The following is a 22413-nucleotide window of genomic DNA, read 5'->3' on the forward strand; positions in this document are numbered from 1 at the left end:
TGTACTAAAGAGAAATGAAAAGCAATTCTTTCCTCACCCTCTAGTTTGCCTTTTTTGTTGTTACCACCTTCTCCAAAAAGTAAAAAACAGGCACAAACCTGGGTCTCAGGGCAGGTTTTGAACATGAATCTTTGCAAAATTCTCAACAGTGCAATTTTTATTATCATCAAGGCCAACTTCATGCCAATGCAGCCACGAGGACCTGCCCCAAAGGGCAAATAAGCAAAAGGATGTTGTTGCTCCATAGCCTCAGCCGTAAATCTGTGGGCAAAATTAAAATATAAATCTGCGGGCAAGATTAAAACATGAGAAAGGACCTTCCATTTGCATTTTCCATTTTAAAACACTGGGTGGGCCCCAAATGGCTTGTTCAATGATTAAGACATAGCAGTCCCAGGTAGTTCATGACTTAGAATCATTCATTTAGTGGCCATTTGAAATTACAATGGTACTTGTAAGTGACCAGTCCTTGCGTTTATGACCAATGTACCATCCCCATGGTCACGTGATCAAAATTTGGGAACTTGGCAATTGGCATGTACTTATGATGGTTGCAGCATTCCCAGGCCATGTGATCGCCATTTGTAATCTTTCCAGGGGCTTCCAACAAGCAAAGTCAATTGGAGAGGGGGCGGAAAGCCGAATTAATTTAACAACCATGTGATTCATTGAATTGCAGTGGTTTGTTTAACAGCCATAGCAAAAAAAAAGGAGCGGTCATAAAACTGGGAGTGATTTACTTAACAATGGCATTGCTTAACATCAGAATCCCAATTGTGGTGGGACCGGCTGAAGAGTAGCTATATTGTGTTCTGTGGGAGGGTACGCATTTTGCATTATGTGTAATTGTACCTCCCAGTGCTTTGTTGTTGCTGTTGCTATCTGTACAATAAATAATATTGTGATTTGACAGTTTTAACATTGTGATTTGAACGATAAGCCCATGTACCTCTCAGGAATAAACTTTTCAGGTTCTAGCCAGAACTTTGGATTATAATGGAGATGTCCAGCAGCAATTTCTATGATAGCGCCAGCTGGGACTTGCTGCTGTAGCACTGAACAGTCTTTTGCTGCTTCCCGGGTAAACCTACAGGAACAAAGATTGCATATTGCAGAAATAAGAAAGGAAAAACATGGCAATTGAAACACTTGAAGAAGCCTTCATGTGTAAGCTATTTTAGACCTAGGCTGTTGTATAAGTAGGAAAAATATTGGGATCATTGCAAAGAAAATCGAATGAACACATCAATATTGATTGAATATTTTGCTACTCCTTAAAATCTAGTCCTAGGCTTCTATTTTGTTTTTTTAAGAAAAAATGAAATACTTTTTTTTTAACTTGGATCGAGACATTCCCACATAGCAATTTCTGTCTTCAAATGGGAAAGGTATGTATATATTTATTTTATCTGGTTATATGCCACCCAATTGTGAAGGCTCTAGGCCAAGGGTCCACATGTTTAACATTTGTGGACTTCAACTCCCAGAATTCTTGAGCTAACATGACTGGAGGAGGAATTCTGGGAGTTAATGTCCACAAGTCTTAAAGTTGTCAAGTTTGAAGACCCCTGCTCTAGGCAGTTGTGGAAAGAAAGGAAAGAAAGAGGAAAGAAAGGAAGGAAGGAAAGAAGGAAGGAAGAAAGAAACAGGAAAAAAGAGAGAGAGAGAAAGAAAGAAAGAAAGAAAGAAAGAAAGAAAGAAAGAAAGAATGAAAGAAAGAAAGAAAGAAAGAAAGAAAGAAAGAAAGAAAGAAAGAAAGAAAGAAAGAAAGAAAGAAAGAAAGAAAGAAAACAAAACAAAAGACTAAATATTCCTTAGGATTTACTGGAGTTTTCCCACTAACTAATATGGTTATCAATATTTTCCCCCGAGAATGCAAGGAAAGTTATGCCATGTAAGGACATCATTTGCATCATGACTCAGCCTTGTTAGAGTACACTGTGATAGGGGGAAAACATAAGAAAAAAAGATTCAGTGTTATGCACGAATGTCCTTCATTTGACTGTCACACTGTTAAATTTTCAAATGACACTTATTTTGCTTTGTCTGAATTCAGCAGACAAAAATGGAGTGTCATTTTAGATTCAGCTTTATTAATCCTGTGAGTTATCTGGGAGAAGGAAATCTGAAATATTTCCTTCTCTTATATTCTGAGTCCATGTTTGCTCCTTCCATCCGAAGTTTTATTTAGTTATGATGGTTCCAAGACCATTATTCTTTACTGCCAAATTAACATGTTTCCTAATATTTGTTTCTTTTATTGTTACTTTTAATTGTCCACCATAATTTTCTGACAGATTTATTTCTTGATGTTTTTAAAGCAGATTTTGCATGTTGAAAGTTTATTTTTGTTTTAAAGTTTAAAAAAAGGTAGTTTGCAAGTTCTGATGGAAAAATATATGGTTGAAAACAAAACCAGATGTTGCCTGCTTTAAAAACGTTGAATTCAGCTTGATTTCTAATATTAGAGAGACTATTGAGAATATCCTAACAGATGACTTTATATTGGCATAAGGAACAAACACCTACTCAACATGTTATTGTCTTGTGGGGTAAAAATACTATGTACAGCAAAGGAGTAGAAAGTCTTAAGCAAGGAAAAGCACAAGATAAGCCCATAGAAATCTAATTCATTGTAATTTATGATAATACATTTGCCACAGGTCTCCATACTTTTCATGCAACCCATACATCATTCCATCAAATCCATATATACATTCATTCATTTCCTTTCATTCTGTAAAGATCTCACATTCTCTTTCTGAAAAAAAGCCTGATTCAGTCTTAATTTACTCTCTGTATAATCGAATCACATCCTTCCTTCATCCTGGATCTCATTTGTGGATTCAATCTGCATTAATTCAAACTCTATTAATTCTTCACCCCATCTCTTCTTACCTCTTAAATATCCCACAGCCACAGCATTCAATTTATTTTTAGTAATTCCTCCCTCCATATTGAGTTCTAACAACACGGGCAGAAGCTATTATTAAGTATGGACACGTTGGGTTTTTTTTTTTTTTGACAATCATTCCTGACAAGAGACCACATACAATCTGCTACTTTTCTGCAACCATTTGCACACTTTAAAATTGAATTGTCTATCCATTTTTTCCATCTATCAAAGTGGAATAATATATTTCCAGTTTTAATATTTTGTTGAAGGATATTTGTTAGCCAATGCTGGAGAAAACTTCAACTGTATAACTTTGAACAGTAATTTTCATGTAGCAGTTGAACAACTACAGATAGTAGGCGCTTACCATTGGTAATTGAGATTGGTAACTCTGACACCAAGCATCACAATTGTAAAATATGATGACACGTGACCATGCTGGTTTAAGAAAGCAGTTCCAGTTATCACTGTTAAGCAAACCCTACATGGTTGTTAGTTACAATGTCACATGATTATCATTTGCAACTTCCTGCTGGCTTTCCCACTGACTTTGCTTGGAAGCCACCAGTGAAAATTACAAATGGCAATTGTGACTGCAGGAAGCTGTAACATCATAACTCAGGGGTAACTTCAACCCCCGGTCCACAAACTGTTGGGACCCAGATCGTGCAAGCAGTGAGTGAGCCTGCAAAGCTTCATTTGCACATGCACGGGATCTAGGTTGTGTGTGTGAAACCTTCACCCCTCCCCCGGCTGCTGTCACAGGTCTGTGAAGCCAGAAAGATTGGGAAACGCTGTCATCAAGTGTGAGATTCTAGCAGTTCGGGCCGGTTCTATACAACCGGTTGTTATGATTCTGCACAGTTCAGAGAACCGGCAAATCATGTCCCTGGCTGGCCCCTCCCCTCTCCACCCAGCCCTCCCCTCCCAGTCAGTCACTATCTTGCATACGCGACATTGCATGCATGCCTGACATTGCTGACTGCGTTCTCCCCTGCCCAGTCACTCCTTAAGGTATTTTTTTCCTCCTGGCGATCAGCTGTGCCGGGATCCCTCTTGCTGTCTTACTGCTTCGCCCAGGAGGCTTCCCTGAGGACCAGGAAGCAAAGGAAGCTTGTGGGGGTGAGGGGAGAGCTGTGCCCCCCTCGCACTCCATTTTTTGTCTTCCTGGGCCCCAGGGAAGCCTTCTGGGAGCAAAAATGCCTCCCCAGGAGGCTGGCATCCCTGAGGCCCAGGTGGCAAAAAAAATGGGGGGGATGCGCTGCCAAAAAAAGAAGCCACGTCCGCTCAGTCACATGGCCATGCCCACCTAGCCATGCCTACCTAGCCACACCCACAGAACTGGTTGTTAAAAAATTTGAATCCCACCCGTGGCCTGTCATAATTGCAGACCAGTCACTAAGTGCCCAAATTGCAATTGTGTGATTGCAAGTATGTTGTAACAGCCATAACTACGAGGACCCACCATAAATATCCTTTGTTCAGTCCTGTTATAACCATGAATCATTCTGAACAAGTAGATGTTAAATAAAGATTTATTGCAAGATTTAAACACTCTACAAGAATCTGAACTACTAATGGCCAAGGGAAATTAACAGGAGTTAAGAATAGGAAGGAATTCAAGATGGGCTAGATTTAGATCTCTTGTGGGCACACAAGGATTCATGACTGATGATGTGTTTGACTCCTCCTTCATGCTCAGCCTGGTCATCTCCTACAATAATAACCTTGTAATGGAGTTTCATTGTTAGAATTCTTTGCAATGTGAGTTTTGAAATGTTCAATTCACTAGATGTATGGTACATTGGTTTTGGGAGTCTCTGTTCAAATACCCTCTCAATTTCTATTTGCTTGCTCAGCATCTCTTAGATCTATGCTCATCATGAAATGAGCCAGTTTCCCTGAACGTTTTTCATCCAGTTGTTAATTAAATTTCTGCTGTGAGCTTCCTTCTTGTAATGGAAAGTGAATTTTCCTTTTACTGCCGTTTGTGACTTAAATTCAGCTAACCAGAAAATGCAGCTGACTTCCCCACCCCCACACACAATATTTGCCATTTTACAAACAGAGAGACTTGAAAAAAAATTAAAATCAAAAACATATTATTCTTAACTCACAAATTTAAGTATAAAAGAATTTTGATTCATTAAACTTTCCAATGACTTTTTGGTTTTGTTTTAAGCTTGTAACTTTTATACTTCTGAAGTTATTAGAGTTTAAAACTGAACTAAGAATTTAGGAACACCCTGTACTGTACCATGCCTCCTTCAAGACTCAGAAAAATCCTGACTCCTTATAGGTTAAGAGAAGACTCACATTCATTCCCTGGAGTGGCGTGAATCACCTACATAAGAAAAAAAATATGCTTCAGCAGCCGCAGTGCCTCCTATCTTACTAACCTGAATGCTGGAGGATACATGCGCAGAGTCTCTGCTATCACCATATCAAGGTATGGAAGTTCCTGTATATTTTCATAATGTGGAATGTCCTGTGGGAATGGGAAGAAAAAAATGGTTATTAATTTAACAAAATATTTATATTATACCTATCTCTTAGCATCACAATGGCCACCAGAAACACAACATGAAAGCATGAAGTATCAACCAAAGAGTAGACCTTAACCCTAACTGAACAAAAACATAGCAAATAGCAAAAAGAAAGAAAGAAGAACTAGCAAATCATATTCCTTGATGAAAGATTGCACCTAGGTATTACAATATTTTTTACCCAGGAACTTGTAAGAGATGATGACTTTGAAGATGACTTGAAAATGTGGCAGTTCATATGCTGGCAGAAGATACTTGCTTCCGCAGTGGTACATTTATATCATGGATCCTTCACTTATTATCAGAATGTTTCGAAGTACAGTTCAAGAATGTTGGTTTGTATTGATCATACTGTCTGGAGCTAGTGTCCAGGTATACAGAGTCTTCAATTATCCCTAAAGAAAATCTGCAGGTTTTGTATGACTACCCAGGAATGGTAGCTTACAAGCAGGTCTACAACACTCCCACCCTTCAACCTTACAAAGACCTGAGAACCTATGTTGCAGAGCTGTTTTACTCAGGGAGCGTTATAATATTAGTATATAGGAAAGGGAAGGGAAGGAAAAGTTTATACTAATATATATTTGGATTGTTGTGAGGAAAGGAAAAAAGAAGCCTTGCCCTTTAAGGAAAAAGGCAAAGTTCTTTCCTTTTGTGGATTCAAATTTCCCGGCTGGGAGGTTTTAATGCAAAATGATTTGGTCAGCTGCGTTGAAAGTCAGAATCAGTTTATTAATAGGAAGGCAGATAAGAAGAAGTCTCACAGAGTTCCTAGGATTAATCTAATAAGTGAGTAGGAAAACCTCTCTCTTAATATACTTCAGGTTCTTTGATTTGTAAGTGAAGTGTGTTGAATTCCTGTCTCTTTGAGATTGGGATCTCTTCCTGGGATCTTGGTAGGAGTAATTGTTTTATAGTCCAATCTGTTTTTCCCTGACCCTTTGTAGCTATCAGTTTGCACCTGGTTGCAATATCCTGAGTTTCCTGTTATGCTGTTTGCTTTTCTCAAGTTTTTGTAGCTTGCTATCTATTTGATTTCTATGGGAAAGGATCCTAGCTAATGTGTGTCCCATGCAAATGGAGCTGTCCCTGCTTGTGTTTTCACCTCTCCTTTCTTTTAGGGGAATTTTCCTTCCCCTTCTAACGTTTTCCTAGAAGAGAGGGGAATCGTAACTTCCAACAGTTGTGAGCACAAAATGGAATGATTGCCATGACCACAACTCAGCTTCCTGGAGAAAAGCTGGTCTGCAAAATGTGATAAAAAACAACAACTCTATTTACAACTTTGGTTGGAAACCAATTCACACTGTGAATCAAGGAGCCACAGTGGATTGGATCCAGAATCATAAATACTGTTACAGAGATAAAGAGTTTGATACAAGGGCTTCCAACACAGTGTACGTATCTTGATGACAAGAAATGGGGTTGTTCCCTTTTGTTCTCCCTGCCATCTCCTAATTCATACCCCTCAATTTTCTGGGAGTAGCAGACAAAATGGGGCATTCACAAATGTCATTTTTTCTGGGAGAACCATCTCGGTCTAGTTATTCCTAAAGCCAGAAATTGGAAGAAAAAGAAAAAATGAATCCCACCTTTTGATCTTTGTCACGTTGAATAGCATTTTTGGATAGGATTTGGATTCATTAAATTAATAAATATAAATTTACATGTCCTCCTTGGGTTTTAAATTGTAAAAAAAAAGAAGCAATTAACATCTTCCAACCCTGCTTTCTAAAAATCATGGTTTTTTTCCTTACTAAACTATTATCTGTCCACCCTTCCCATTGAGAAAAATCAAACGGAACAAGGAAGTAATATAATACTCTGATGAGCCAGGTGAGGGCAGCAAAACTATACATACCAATTATGTGGCTAAAGCAGAACGCTTTACAATACCTGAATGTTCACTTCAAATAAAACACGACAAGATATTTTATGTTAACATTTCATATTAATTTTGAGAAACGTTCCTTAAGGTTTAGAATATATTAGCATTAGAATTTAATTCCCACAATCCTTACCTCTATTATGGCAACTGGCCATCTTATTCAGAGATTATGGGAATTACCAGTCTGTGTGTCTTAACCAACATATAAAGGACTCGAATCAGGTCGGCATGAAAAAACACATTTCATTTTTTAAAAAATATGATCAAAATCAATGTAGGGTAGCTATTTATGCTGGCCTTCCTGTTCTTCCTGAGATACATCACTATTTAATCCAGGATCAGCAAACATGCCAGCTACAGATGAAAGTTTACTAAAAGACTGTGTAGAAACAGGCACAGATGTCTGACCTTCCTCAGTTTCTAGGGGCAGGATAAGCTTCCAGCTAAACCAGATCCATTTCGATTTCCTACCCGGCCAAGAGAGGTCAGGGAAATCTGATAATGTTAGGCAAGTTCAGAGCCTCTTCGCTGAACACATTTGCTATTTTGCCTTACTGATAAATGCAAGGACAGACTCTGGGTGGGATTTAACAGAATCTCTTCCAGAGCTGTTTGCTGAAGCAGGTTCTGTGCTTGCAGAAATTGTGAAGAGGAGACAGTGGGAGATCCTTGGGGTCCATTCAAAATTGGAAGTGTGGGGTTCTTGCTGCTCAGAGACCACCCCACAGTTCAACCCTGAGCTACAATATTCTCTTGTTAAAATTGGAAGTGCAAAGCCCAGCCTGGACGTCATTACATATACCCAGCCTGTGTGAAAAGGGAAGGCCTGAACATCCATTTGACATGGAGTTTTTGACAAAAGTACATTTGAACTTTGAGCCATGGTGGCGCAGTGGTTAAAATGCAGTACTGCACGCTACTTCTGTTGACTGCCGACTGCCTGCAGTTTGTCAGTTGCATTATCACCGGCTCAAGGTTGACTTAACCCTCCATCCTTCTGAGGTCGGTAAAATGAGGACCCAGATTGTTGGGGGCAAGATGCTGACTCTGTAAACTGCTTAGAGAGGGCTGTACTGTGAAGCAGTATATAAGTCTAAGTGCTAGTGCTAAGCGCTGAATAACCAAAAAAGGCAACCAATACTGTCTTTCTGAAATTATACAACTCAAGGGGATTATTTGGTTTCACTCCTTTTTCATAAATTTCCCACTTACAAGAAGGTGGGAAGAAAATTTCTAAGCTTGCTTCCTCTCGCCCAATGTGCTGCTTTTTCTTTATAGAAAAAGGGATTCCTTGGGGGGTTTGTTTGGTCTTCTTTAATGCAAGGAGGCATTCATGCTTGAAACTCTTCCACCTATATTCTGAAACATTAGTCCCAGACTGGCTACATGTATGCATGTGTAAACATTCTATCAAAGCTTGATTTAAAAAATTATAAAGAAGCCTCAGCCCTCCATTTTTCAAGAAAGGAGGTTTCCAGTGACAAAGCTTAGGTAAACAAAAATTATCACTAGCCACTGCTACATTTCTTGGCTCTTTTTAAAGCTGATCATCCCTTATAAGAGGCGCAGTGGCACAGTACTGCAAGCTACTTCTGCTGACTGCCGGCTGCCTGCAATTTGGCAGTTTGAATCTCACCAGGCTCAAGGTTGACTCAGCCTTCCATCCTTCTGAGGTTGGTAAAATGAGAACCCAGATTGTTGGGAGCAATATGCTGCCTCTGCAAACTGCTTAGAGAGGACTGTGAAGCGGTATATAATCCTAAGTGCTATTGCTATTGCTATTCAGTCTTTTACTTCCTGAAACTGCCATTTTATGGTCTCTCAAAAGCTGTGTGAGATACAGTGGTGGGATTCAAATTTTTTTTACTACCGGTTCTGTGGGTGGGGCTTGGTGGGTGGGGCAGGGGAAGGATACTGTAAAATCTCTAGTCAGAGGTGGGATTTGCTGGTTTTCCGAATTACTCAAAATTTCCACTACTGTTTCTCTAGAACTGGTCAGAACCTGCTGAATACCAGCTCTGGTGAGATATAAGGGATTTCCTTTCTGAGGGACTGAAGAGAACAAATCATAGTATCTTTCTACTGTTTTTCTTTCCAATAAAGGGGAATATTTGTAGCTCAAGGTTGAAATTCAAGGTTGAAGTCCTTAGTGCTCTCAGAGCTTGCTTGTTTTCTCGCAGACGTTTCATTACCCAAACTATGTAACATCATCAGTGCTCGTGTCTTTCTTTCACCAGCAGCACTTCTACTGCAGTGAAAAGAAAAGTGGGGGGGGGGGGCAGAGAGTGGACAGTTTGATTTGCAAAATTTCAATGGTCTGGATTCAAAGGGCCTGTGGAGGTGCACCTTGCACCTATCACCATCTGCATCTCCTTAAATCAAATGGGTCTTTTCCTAGTTTCATGCAGTTGAGGGAAAGCTTAATACAGCTTATTTAAGGAATTGCTGACAAGGATTACATGATAATTAACCATGCTCTGAATCACCTTTTCCCTTTAAAGTACATAGGCTTGCACAGCTGTGGCAAAAGTACTGAAAACATGTCAACCCTAGTGTTATTCTCTTTCCAGCTGCTTCCCCCCAAACACTGGCATGACTCTGACAATAATAAGCTTAATTAAACAGGCAGTAGTTTAATTATAATGCCCTTTCAGTTCACTTGGCAAACCACGGGACATCATGGCCATTGTCCTATTGACTGGCTTTCCTGTATATTACCAAATGCAAAGACCTGCATTTTTAAAGCACATTCATCTATTCAGTGATCCTCAACAAAGAAAAAAAAAGCCCTTAATTTTACTGACCAGGAGTTTTTATTTGTAAGCTAATAATCAGATTTGGGGATCTCAAAATAGAAGATTTAAAAACCAGGGCTGGAAGAATATTTCCTGCTCTAGTATCTACATCAGCTTTGGCCATCTTTTATATTAATGAAAATGAATGGCAACATGAGTTAATACACTTGAGTGAATATTTCCCATAACCTACATCAGGCAATGTTGAGGCTGAAGATAAGAATGTTCAGGTTGAAATAAACAGATCAAGTTAGCCATGGCAAATCATAATCCTACATTCATTGGCATATAAAGCCTCAAGATCTAATTTCTAATAACTCAACAGACAAACCATTGAAATGTTGACTTTACATTTTTTACTAACAATAAAGGGAGACTAGTATAGATCTACTTCAAGCTATTTAGCTCTCATCCGCTAGCCATACCCTTCTGGGATTCGAACCTGGGCTACTTGCATATTAGGTCGATGTGGCTTAGAGGTTAATACATCTATCTAATATGCAAGTAGCCCGGGTTTGAATCCCAGAAAGGGTATGGCTAGCTGATGAGAGTTAAATAGCTTGAAGTAGATCTATACTAGTCTCCCTTTATTTCTTTGTCGGTAAAAAATGTAAAGTCAACATTTCAATGGTTTGTCATGAAAGCAACTACCTATGAAGCAACTACCTTGGGGCTGAAAGGCGAAAGCGGAGCAGTATGCTCTGTCCCATAATTGGGTAGACCAGGGTTGCCCTGATAAAAAGCACTTAAACCACTGAAGTGTTTCACTTCTTCTATTTTGGCTTAAGGTTATCCAGTTAAACTGGGAATTCCCAGCACAATCAGGAGGGCTTGAGTGGAGAAGGATTATGATGATCGAGTTTATAAAGAGCAATCAAATTCAAGTTGGACAATGGTGGAGGAAGTGGGGGGATATCCATAACTGGGAGATGGATCAGTTATTAGGAGCAACTGGTATAAACCTATATTCACATGCATGGGTATAGGTCCTATTAAACCAGTGCTTTATTTTACTTGTAATTTATTCTTCCCTTTCTATTAGTCCAGTCCATGTGCACATAGGAGTTTCCCAGGCCACAAAGTATCAGTCAACTGTTATAGGCACATTCAGGGTCTTTTGGGGGGGGGGGAATCATGCTTACAATAGATTGAAATTTGTTTCTCTCCCCTCACCTTTCTCTCTCTCTTCCTCCCTCCCTCTCACCACAAAAAAGCTATTTTTCTTTCTTTTGTACTTTCTCTAGTTGCCTCTAAGTTGGTCTGACACAATCTCAAATTGTATGTGGGTAACAACCCATCAATCTCACACCTAAATAGCAAAGTGTCCCAAGGGGGAAAAAGCAGAGAGAGGATATGAAGTTCTCTTAAAAAAAAACAACAACCCAAAACACACAGCTTCTCATCCTAATGGAAAATGACATAGGGGTCCAAAGAGTATCACAGCAGTTAAACACCACACAATTTTTGCATTACTGTTCTGCATGAGATATAATATCCAGAAGTAGTTATTACGGATATTTTACAATACAGAAATCTCCAAACCTCCTGCCTCTTTCTCCCTTGTTTCCACCACCCTCCTGCACATCTCAGCAGACATTTTTGGGTCTCACTTAGAAGTCAGATGGTAAATTTAAATCATTTTTCCTCCAGCTGGCATTTGCGATGTGGAGGTGACGGCGCTTTAAATTAGGATCTGTAGATATAAAAGGCCCATGTGTTTAGTTTAATCAAATGTTCATTTCCTCAAGTTTGTGTTTATATTAAAAGCCATCAGCAGCGGTGTGAATTTTCATACGCCGCCCTCTACCCTCCCCTTGCAACAATGATGATCATGTGAATCTTGAACAGTGCTCCTTTTCAATCCCCTTTTCATCTACACAGACTTTGTATGCCAAGCAGGCAGCAGCAAGTAAAAAGATTTCCCCTCACATCTGTGCAGAAGGCAGGAAGGGATAACTTCGCTGGGGGGGGGATGTCTGGTTTTGAAGGAGAATGGAAGGTTTATCCAGATTTTAAAACTTTAAAAAGCCCAGTCCAACATACATTTGGACTGACAAGAAAAATGTGCAGGGAAAGTTATCAAGGACCCAGTCAATCCCACAACCTTCCTGTTTTCTCCAGGAAAAGCAAAATTAAATGATGCTAAATGTAAATACCCAACACTGCTATATCAGGAGCTTTAACCAACCCGGGGCCCTCCTGAAATTCTAAGATTACGCTACCCAGAATTTCCAGTTCGCAACACTGGAAGTTGTGGTCTTAATACATGAAGCCACTTTTCCAGGGAGCGCAGCTTCAATTTTAGGCTCCTACTAGGAACATAAGAGTTGAAATAAAGATTATCCAAGATTCTGAGCCAAGCTAACATTTGTACTTGATTTTCCCTAGACCTGATTCCATTCTTAACATTTTTCATGCAACTTTTCATTGGGCTAAGGCACAAGTCCACAGGTAGAAGTAAGCAGTGGCACATTGAAAACTCTGCACAATTAAGTGTTGGCCAGGGATTCTGAACTAAGCTAAGCTCGTTTCAAGATCAACTGGAAATGGTGAATGTCAACTAAGTCCAGTGATTCATGAATGGTTTCATTCAGAAGAAATAGCAAGTCATAAGGTAGCCAACATCAGCAAGTCCTTCCTTGCATATCAACTAGTAGAAAAAAGATGAGCGCCGGGACAAGATTTCTGCTTCAAAACACATCAAATACCGAGTTCGACATATTTTGAAACAGTCAAATGCCAAGGTATGACTGTATGGTTCAACCAAGGGAGAACAAACAATTGAGTAATCTATAGTCTTTGACAGCTTGGTAGAATCCAGAAAACTATCTCTGTATATTGACCCCCCCTATTTGGTGGCAATTGTGGATTGTGGGCTTTGAGCTGCCTTCCACAGTTTCTTACTTCAAATTTCTGATGAACGCCATCAACATCTTTGTAGTTGAGCCTTTCAGTTTGAGACAGAGCTGTCACATTTCAAAATTGGATCTTGCAGTTTAGCTTGCATGTACTGAATTTGGAAAAACTCTGTATTAATTCGGGAGAAAGATGTTGCCTGACAGAGCAGACATAACCGTGTCACACTTTGGGGTGTCAAAATTATTTTTCACAGGATGTAGAAAAATCTGTATATCAAAATGAATATCTCAAAAATGTTGAGTGAGCTATGCCATTATGGGAGGTGACTCTATCATTTGATTCACCAGAGAAATTATGATTAGATAAGCTTGAAAGCGGTAAAACTAATACTGAGTATTAGCTTTATCTCAGCTAAGATTTTGCTGTGCTGACATCATGGCTTTGGTCAAAACCTGAAAAAATGCTTTTTATTTATTTTATTTATTCTGATGATAGAACAATTGTTTCCAATAAAGAGGAATATTTGTAGCTCAGGGTTGAAATGAAGGGTCCTTGGTGTTCTCTGAGTTTGGTTGTTTTCTTCCAGATGTTTCATTACCCAAATTAGGTAACATCTTCAGCACATCATCAGCAAAGTAAACAACCAAGCTCAGAGAATACCAAGAACCCCTCAGGACAATTATTTCCTAATCTTCAAAATATTTTATAATGCTACTGTTGGAAGAAATATCCTTCTGGGTTCAGTTCCAAGTGGGGAAGAAAGACACTGGGAACATGGTGACTGCTTGGAAAGATGGTTTAATGGTGGACAGGATCACATGCCTTGGGTGAAGAAAAACGGGGCTGAGATGCTGAGGGTCCCTTGGTTTTATGCCTTCTGTTGGGATTTGAATTTGAGTTTGTATTCTGATTGGTTGTCGGACTCCCATGGGGCCATGCAGGGGCAACTTATAGGCTGTCCTGAGTCCTAAGCTTGGTTGAGCCTTGCTGGCTGATGATGTAATGAAAGGGCTTTGGGCAATTCCTATTATAGCTCTATCTGGAGTAGATCTTTGTTATGTAAAGCAGACTGGCCTAGGGCAGAGTAATGGCATATTAGCAAAATTGGGGGGACTGAGTTTCTGCCTCTCTGAGTTTCTACTTTTCTTTTTAGGGGAAATATTCTGCCTCTTTAATATATCCAAAAATATTTCATTTTCCTAGGAGAGTGGTGGGTTTTAACTTCCAACACTACTTTACCATTGTTTGATAACTTTAACCAGATAGGCTCAAATGCATTTCATAGAGAGGTATATCACTTATGTTCTCATAACATACACTAACGTACATATTATAAAAGTCCCAGAGGAAAACAGAATTGATACATCAAGGCTTTAACAATTAGGAAATCAACTTCACAATCCCAATGACTGGAAGGAAACCAAAACACATGAAACCTTTGGTTTGGTTTCAGGGAACACATTACTGACTTTGTAGATCCCTAACCCCCTGTCTGCGGACTGGCACTGGTCCACGGCATACCAGAAACTGGGCCATGCAAACAAATGAAGCTCCATCTGTAGGATGCAAGAAGCATGCAAAACCACGCCCCCTCCAGTCCACAGAAAAACCTCTCTCCACGGAACCAGGTCCTGGTGCCCAAAAATTTGGGAGCTGCTTTGTAGATCAGGGGTGTCAAACTCAAGGTCCACAGGGTGCTTAGATCTGGCCCACAGAGCCACCCTGGAAACAGTGAAGGACTGGCCTGTTGTGCCTTTGCAGGCAAAAACAGAGCTCAGGAGCCCATTTTTTCTGGCAGAGTGCTCAGGCCACCACAGACGCCTCCCAACACACGACTGATGTCAAGCTGGCCACACCTGCTCTCCCCCCCACCCCCCCGAGGTCAAACACAACCCTGATGCAGTCCTCAATGAAATAAAGTTTGACACCCGTTGTGGATTGAAGAACCTAAAAAACATATCCCTTAGACTTATTTTTTCCATCCCTAGCTTGCTTGCTTGGTGGCATGTATTAAGCATTTTCCTCTCTTCCCTTCCCCCCAATCAATAGGAGAGTGTTCTCTCTTTCTTAATTCCATCTGACAGAAACTTAAGAGGTGATTGTTCCCATTCACACTTCTTATATCAATCACCTCAACAGACTGTTGCCAAGTGTTAATGGCAGAATCCTTCCGCGGTACTCAATGAAGTACCTTTTAAAAGTATTGTAAATCTGCTTCCCCCTCCTAGCCCCCATGCTTAGATCAGACTGGTTCATCCTTGATCTTTCTTGTCAACCCCCCTCTTCAAAAAAAATATATGGGAAAAGATGAAAGCATTAAATTATAATATAACTTGGGCAAGTGAAAAGCTGAATGCTATATTGGTCTATTTTAAGGATAATGGATCACTACTTTGAACTGTTTTATTATTGTATGGCACTTCTATGAGCAGAAGGGACAAACTACAAAAGATTATTCTGGAGACTAACAAATATAAGCTTTCATGCATTGCTGTCAACTGCATAATATCCATACAGTATTTCCTTAAGAGCATTAATTATATCTCTGTATTTATATGCCTGTTTCTATGTCTAGCTTTGGGGAAGTCAGGAAAATCTAGTTCTAAATTTGGAATCTTATGCACATTTATTATGGAGTAAGCACCATTATACACAATGATACATTTCTGAGTAATCAGGCAGAGATTTGGAATGCAAACGTGACTTGTTTGTGTGGTGAATATATATAATAATAACTGATTGGTGAGCTTTCACAAGTTTGCAGATTGCATAGCAATTCAGTCTTCTTCTATGTCACACTTTGTTATCTCTATTTTTATCTTGTATTTTAGATAACACTGCCTAGATTAACAAAAAGATTGGCTATACTAATTGGTTTCTATAAATTAAGGCCAGTTGAAGACCAACATATGTATTTTCACAAAATATTAAGCTTGATTAATATCAAGCCTGGCTTGGTTTTCTTGTAATTTATAGTGCTGTATGAAGCCAGCCCTCTTGGCTATTTCTGTTTCAGTGTACTGATACACTGTGCAAATTCAGAAAATTGGCTAACACCATATCCAAATCAAGCAAGTTGCACAAACCCAGCCACTGGGGATAATGTATTATCTCTCATCTTAGTCTAGGTCAGAAGGTTGTTATGAAGATAAAATGGGAAAAGAGAACTACGTATAGCAGCCCAGAGTTCTGTTCATATTTATCTTAACTTTCATAGAGGGTTTGTTACACTACAGGTACAACTATTTGTTAGGAATATAAGTCACCTAACAGGTATTTGGGTTGACAATATATAAACCAGGATAAACATTTTAATATTGTCTCTTTAAGAAAATGCAAAAACTGTAGTTGGGTGTGGTTTCTCAAACAGCCATAAAATGGAGCCAGAAACCTGGGTTGTCTTAGTCTTAATCTCAGAAGAGAGTGTGTCTCAGTCTCTGTTTCCTTCTGTTGGAGAGTATTGCCGTTCCTCCATTTTTCCTAATTGACCTCTATTACTGGATTTGATGTAAGTCTGATACTGAACTGTTTTTGATACTGGACTTTGTTATTGGATTATCCCTGGATTGAAAACTGACTGATTTAACCTGTGAATGACTTTGGACTGCCTATTCTGAACTTTGTTTAAACCTTTCTGGAAGTAAAAACCTACATTTACTGTACAGTGTATCTGTGTTCTGTGTGTGTATTATTCAAACACTACTCTCTATACGTCTCCCTGTATGCGCTCATTCTCCTAATGGGGAATTACCTCAACACTATTCATTTAATGATCGTTTGATGTTACAATGGTACTTTTGACTGTTTTTCACATTTACAACCATTGCAGCATTCCCACGGTCACTTGATCAAAATTCAGGTGCTTGGTAACTGACTCACAGTTGTGACCGTTGTAGTGTCCCAGGATGATGTGATTCCCTTTTGCCACCTTCTGACGAGTAAAGTCAGTGGAGGAATCCAGATTCAATTAACAACCATGTTACTAACCTAACAACTGCAGTGATTCATTTAAATACTGTGGTGAGAAAGCTGTAAAATGGAGGAAAACTCACCTAACAACTTTCTCGCTTAGCAACGGACATTTTGGGCTCAATTGTGGTCATGAGTCAACGACTACCTGTATCTCAAGTCCCACTGTAAATAAATATGCCTAGCTACATTAAAAACTGTGATCCTCAGAAGAAAACATGAACTTAACAAGCCCAGTTGTGATTGTGTTGTGACCTAATAACTTTCTGAATATGCAGCAACTTTCCTGGAGTATTTTCAGTGATTGTTCAGGGCATGATAATTGTTAACCTAACTACTTTCTTCTGAAACTACTTCCCCAGTCACCAGCAGATTGTTTGTACCAAAGACTCACATATATAACCTTTCCAGACACTCACTGCACCAAATTGGGGCAGTGGGGTGGCTTAGCGGTTAAGACACTAGGTTTGTTGGCTGGAAAGCCATCAGGCCAGGTTCAAGACCCGAGCACCACACTATGGGGTGAGCTCCCGTCCTCACCCCAGTTCCTGCCAACCCAGCAGTTTGAAAGCATGCAAATGTGAGTAGATAAATAGGTACTACCACGGTGGGAAGATAATGCTGGCCACATGACCTCAGAAATGTCTTCGGACAGCACTGGCTCAATGGCCTTGAAACGGAGATGAGCACCATCCCCTAAACACTAAACATAAATAGTACACTAAGCAACAACTAGAGAGCAAAATCCACAGGGGCTTCTTTACCTTTACTTTTTTACTGCACAAAATAGGACTTGAATCAAGGTTGTAAGAGCCATAATTTGTGCATACCATACTGGAACATCCTTCTTCACTTCTTTTTGCCTCTATTTCAAGCCCCACAGGACAGCCTTCCCATCTGCTTATGATTTTCCCTGAACAATACCTTGTTTCTGATTGCACAGATAAACATACTTGGTTATTTTGCAGGCAGCTGGTTAGTTCTAATTACACTCTTACTACATCAGAGCCATGAAAACCTTTGCCACCCTAGGAGAAGAAAAGAGGTGTCTAATGAGAGCTATGCAAGAAACATTATTCTGATTTTGTTTACCTTCCTAGAGCAAACCTGTCCGATGCCTTTAATCCTGCTGATCGCCATAAAGTACTTTCAGATTGAATGAAAAGGAAATAATGAAAATTTCATAATTCCCTATATCTAAGGAGAAAAAACTGGCAATTGAAACTTCACAAAGCTTACAAAATACAGAGGAGGGAGAGGATATTTTTGTAGTCATCGAAATATTCTGAAAGTCAACTATTTTGCTGGAATTGTTATTTTTCTCTACTTCGCATAAATTCATGTGTCCATGGATATTCCTGGAGGAGTTGATTCCTGAACAATAATGGCTGATGAAGCTTTTAGGAAGAGTTTAAAAAATTGCATATACTGACAAAAATACTACTAGAAGTTACTACCATTCTAGAACCTATAAAACAATTACAATTATCCTTTCAAAGGTTAGCATTTTTTTAACACTCCCAACAGTTCTAATAGTTTGATACATGTTTTGCTTTGGTAGACAGAGCAAAATGGTGGAGGAGTATATGATTTATACTGAATGTACTCTATCCTTGCTGGAAATTCATATTACAAGTAACCTTAAGGCAATTGTACATCTTAAGTGAAAGATTCCGAGTCTGGCACTCTCTCTTCAAAATAATTATAGCTTCTTTGAGTTCTATGGAAGAAGCAAATCAGAATATACAGTAAGTAAAATCAATCAGTCCTGACCAGCCAACAGATTCCATGTTTATTCCTTGTTAGGTTCTTATACTCTGTATACATAATTTCATGCTGGATGACTATGTGAGACCTATAAATAAAGAAATAAATAACTAGCCAGACACCCAGTCAGCTTCCTAAATCAGAAGAAATGAATACTCCAATAAATACTTCTCCTTTGTGGCTTGATACATAAATAGTACACTAAACATTGATGATAAGTGTATATTATTTCTTTAGTATTGTGAACATGAAGGAAAAAACCCAGTGGATTTTTTTTCATTTTCTCTAGAGAGTACACAGCACAAACATTTCTGCTTGTGTGAGATTCTACTATTAAAAGATGAACAGCATTTTTATATTTGTTCATATGAAGAATGTTAAGGAACAAAGGTATGTGTGACAGTATAATAGAGTAACAAAAATACAATTTTCTTACAATTATCAAAGACATAGGATTCCTTTCCTCCACTTTTGTATTTCTCTTTCAGGAAATAGGAATGTTGCAAATGAGGATGCTCTTTTATCTATCTGCAGTTATCTATTTTAGTAGGAAGTGATTCACCTGGAGGATCCAACTTTATTTAGTCATTTTATTCATATCCCACCTTTATTATTTTGAACCATGAGTGTGCTGGCGCACTGGTTAGAATGCAGTATGGTAGACTAACTCTGCCCACAGCCAGGAGTTCGATCCTGACTGGTTCAAGGTCGACTGAGCCTTCTATCTATCCAAGGTCAGTAAAATGAGGACCCAAATTGTTGGGGGCAATATGCTGACTTTTGTAAACTGCTCAGAGATTGTTGTAAAGCGCTATGGAGAAGTATATAGGTCTAAGTACTATTGCTATTGTTATTGCTTTTACACATAGTTCAAAGTTGTGAATATATAGAACACATCTTCCTCTTCCTATTTCCCTACAACAACAATATGAGATGGGTTGGGTTATGAGAATGTGACTGGCCCAAGGTCACCCAGCTGGCTTTCATGGTAAAGGTGGGACTAGAACTCACAGTCTCCTGGTTTCTAGCCTGTAGCCTTAAGCACGAAACCCAATTTTTCATCTGAAGAATAGGCTATTTTAGGGCATCTAAAATAGTTGGACTTTCTTATCATCCAGCCAAAAACCATCCTTCAATATGTTGGAGCTGAAGTCCAACATATTTCAAGGTTTCCATACTGTGGAATGCAACCATACATAATTATTTTTCATGTAATTTGGAAAATATTGCATTTATGTACATTATCCAGAATGGGTTCTACTTTTAGCACAAGGGAATCCCATTCAATCTTATGAGAAATTGGACTTTAAAAGAAATAGTTCATTCTAATTATATATGGTAATAATACATAATTTGGCTTAACTGATTTTATACATAATACATTACCCAAAATTACTCTCTGGCCTTTTTATGACATAATATTGTTAAAGTTTTTAAAATTACAATTAATATTTATTTAAAATGTAGTTATTAGGATTTTGTAATTAATAGGAATATAATTATATCATTGCATTACTATTGCATAAAATGAGGACTCTTAAAACAAATCTAATCCCCTGTATAAAAAGAACTATATGGTGAGTCGAGAAAGAAAATAAAACAAAAACCAAAACCTCCTATACTTCCTAAAATACCTAATGTAAAAAAGGCTGGCTCCAAGGAAAATGGAAATAAAGATTTTTTAAAAAATTAAATAGAAAGTTAAAAACTCATGTCTAAAGTATATCTAATTTTAATTATTTATTTTATTTATATTCCACCTTTATTTTTTTACAAATCATTCAGGGTGGAGAACATATCCAACAAACCTTTGTCCTTTTCCCCTCAACAAAATTCTTGTGAGGTAGATTGGGCTAAGAGAGTCTGGCCCAAAATCACCTAGCTGGCTTTTATGGCTAAGATGGGACTACTAGAACTCACGGTCTTGAAATATTTGTTTGTATTTATTTACATTCTTTAAATACCGTATTTGCCGGCGTATAAGACGACTTTTTTGCCCTGAAAAAAATGCCTCCAATTGGGGGGGTCGTCTTATATGCCGGGTCGTCTTATACGCCGGCAAATAGTAATTGGGTAGCACTGCGGCTGCCCGCGGCTGAGGCACTTTTGCGCACCGTGGAAACGAATCCCGTGAAGCCGAAAGGAGCAGCCAGCCTTCTCCCAGCTCCCAAGGAAACGAGGCTCGCACCGCCCGAGCTCCGCTGAGGTATCCGGCTGGGGCTGTCAGGAGTTGTTACCGCTGGCGCAGCTCCGCGCAGCTCCAGTCCCGCGTTGCCTCGGGAAGGGAAAGGCAAAACCAGGAGCCGCTGCTACCATTGCAAAGCGCCTCCGCGGCTCTTCCTTTTTGCCTTTCCCTTCCCGAGGCAACGCGGGACTGGAGCCGCGCGGAGCCGCGCCAGCGGTAACAACTCCTGACAGCCCCAGCCGGATACTTCAGCGGAGCCCAGGCGGTGCGAGCCTCGTTTCCTTGGGAGCTGGGAGAAGGCTGGCTGCTCCTTTCGGCTTCACGGGATTCGTTTCCACGGTGCACAAAAGTGCCTCAAAAAAAAAAAGTGCAAAAGTGGAAGGCGTGCGGAAGAGAGGGCGAGTATATAACAAACTATATTTTGAGTGGAAATGTTGGGGGGTCGTCTTATACGCCGGGTCGTCTTATACGCCGGCATATACGGTAATAATCCTTTAAATAATAGATTCGTGTATCAGTACATAATAATCTTTTTAAAGAAATTTAGAACAAACTCAGTGCATCCAAAATTCTTCATGGAGGAACAGTTTCTTGTGACCCCGAAGATTAATTGCATAGTAATATCAATGATACCTAACAATATCAGTAACACCTAATTCAGCCTTGGGACTTCATGAATTTAACATCTGGTTGGGGGAAAACTTTGCTTCTTTTATCTACACACCTACTTAAAAGAAAAGAATTAAACATCATGCCTGATGAATTGTTCTGAAGAACTTGAAAACTTAGCACATTTTTAAATAATTATTATTATTTTAGTTAGTATCAACTAAACAATTAGAGGGGGACCAACATAGTTATGACTGCTTTTAATCATAGATGTAGTAACATACTGAGGAGATGAGAGGGAGTGAAGTAGCCTGTGATTTTATTTCATCATTTCTCCATTGCCTGCCTTTCGAGATATACTTCAGCAATATTAGATCAGCTTCTCATCTTGAAAGAAAGAAAAGTCACCACAGAACAAAGTATGTTGTATCTTTCTTAAGGGAGGGGTCGGTTGTTGTTGTTTTTTTCACGGTACCCATGACCCCATGAGGTTTGTTTCACAATGAACAGTCACTGGGAAGGAAATAAATAATGAGAGGATACAGAATGAGTTGTTATGATCTCCTGGAGGAAAAAAGAAAAGAATACAAAAATGACCCCAGAGACAAATGGATGAAGGAGCTTTGGAGGTTTAAAAGGGCTGTTTGTTTTTTAAAAATTGTTTATTGTTCCATTGCCTCTTGAATAGGATTGCAAATCAAAAATTAAGTTTTCCTTTCTTCCTCATTATTAGAAGCCTGAGGTAGAGAAGAAAACTGATTACAAATCAATTCATAAATAAATACAACGCAGCAAGTAGACAAGAGCCTTCAGCAGAATGTGATAAGATCTACAAGTAGAATGCCATTATTATAATCTCTGAAAGGAAGACAGTCCCTATGGATCCTACAAAAGTAGTT

The 22413-nt window shown here is 39.1% G+C and overlaps 1 protein-coding gene across 2 annotated transcripts in view; it reads right to left on the reverse strand.

Annotated features, from left to right (window-relative positions):
- The window catches only part of TBXAS1 (thromboxane A synthase 1), a 238679-nt gene that overhangs the window by 3375 nt on the left and 212891 nt on the right, over positions 1–22413 (reverse strand). For both annotated transcript variants that reach the window (XM_087968482.1, XM_026695041.2), the window contains exons 11-13: positions 5296–5384; positions 950–1087; positions 99–261 (exon numbers count right to left, since the gene is read on the reverse strand). In XM_087968482.1, the coding sequence (XP_087824608.1) occupies positions 99–261; positions 950–1087; positions 5296–5384 (390 nt within the window). The remainder of the gene's footprint in view (positions 1–98; positions 262–949; positions 1088–5295; positions 5385–22413) is intronic.

This window comes from Notechis scutatus, chromosome 6, assembly GCF_049901735.1.
Source record: "Notechis scutatus isolate UNSWTSFEM ecotype Mainland chromosome 6, rNotScu1.2, whole genome shotgun sequence".
NCBI classification, from domain to species: domain Eukaryota; kingdom Metazoa; phylum Chordata; class Lepidosauria; order Squamata; family Elapidae; genus Notechis; species Notechis scutatus.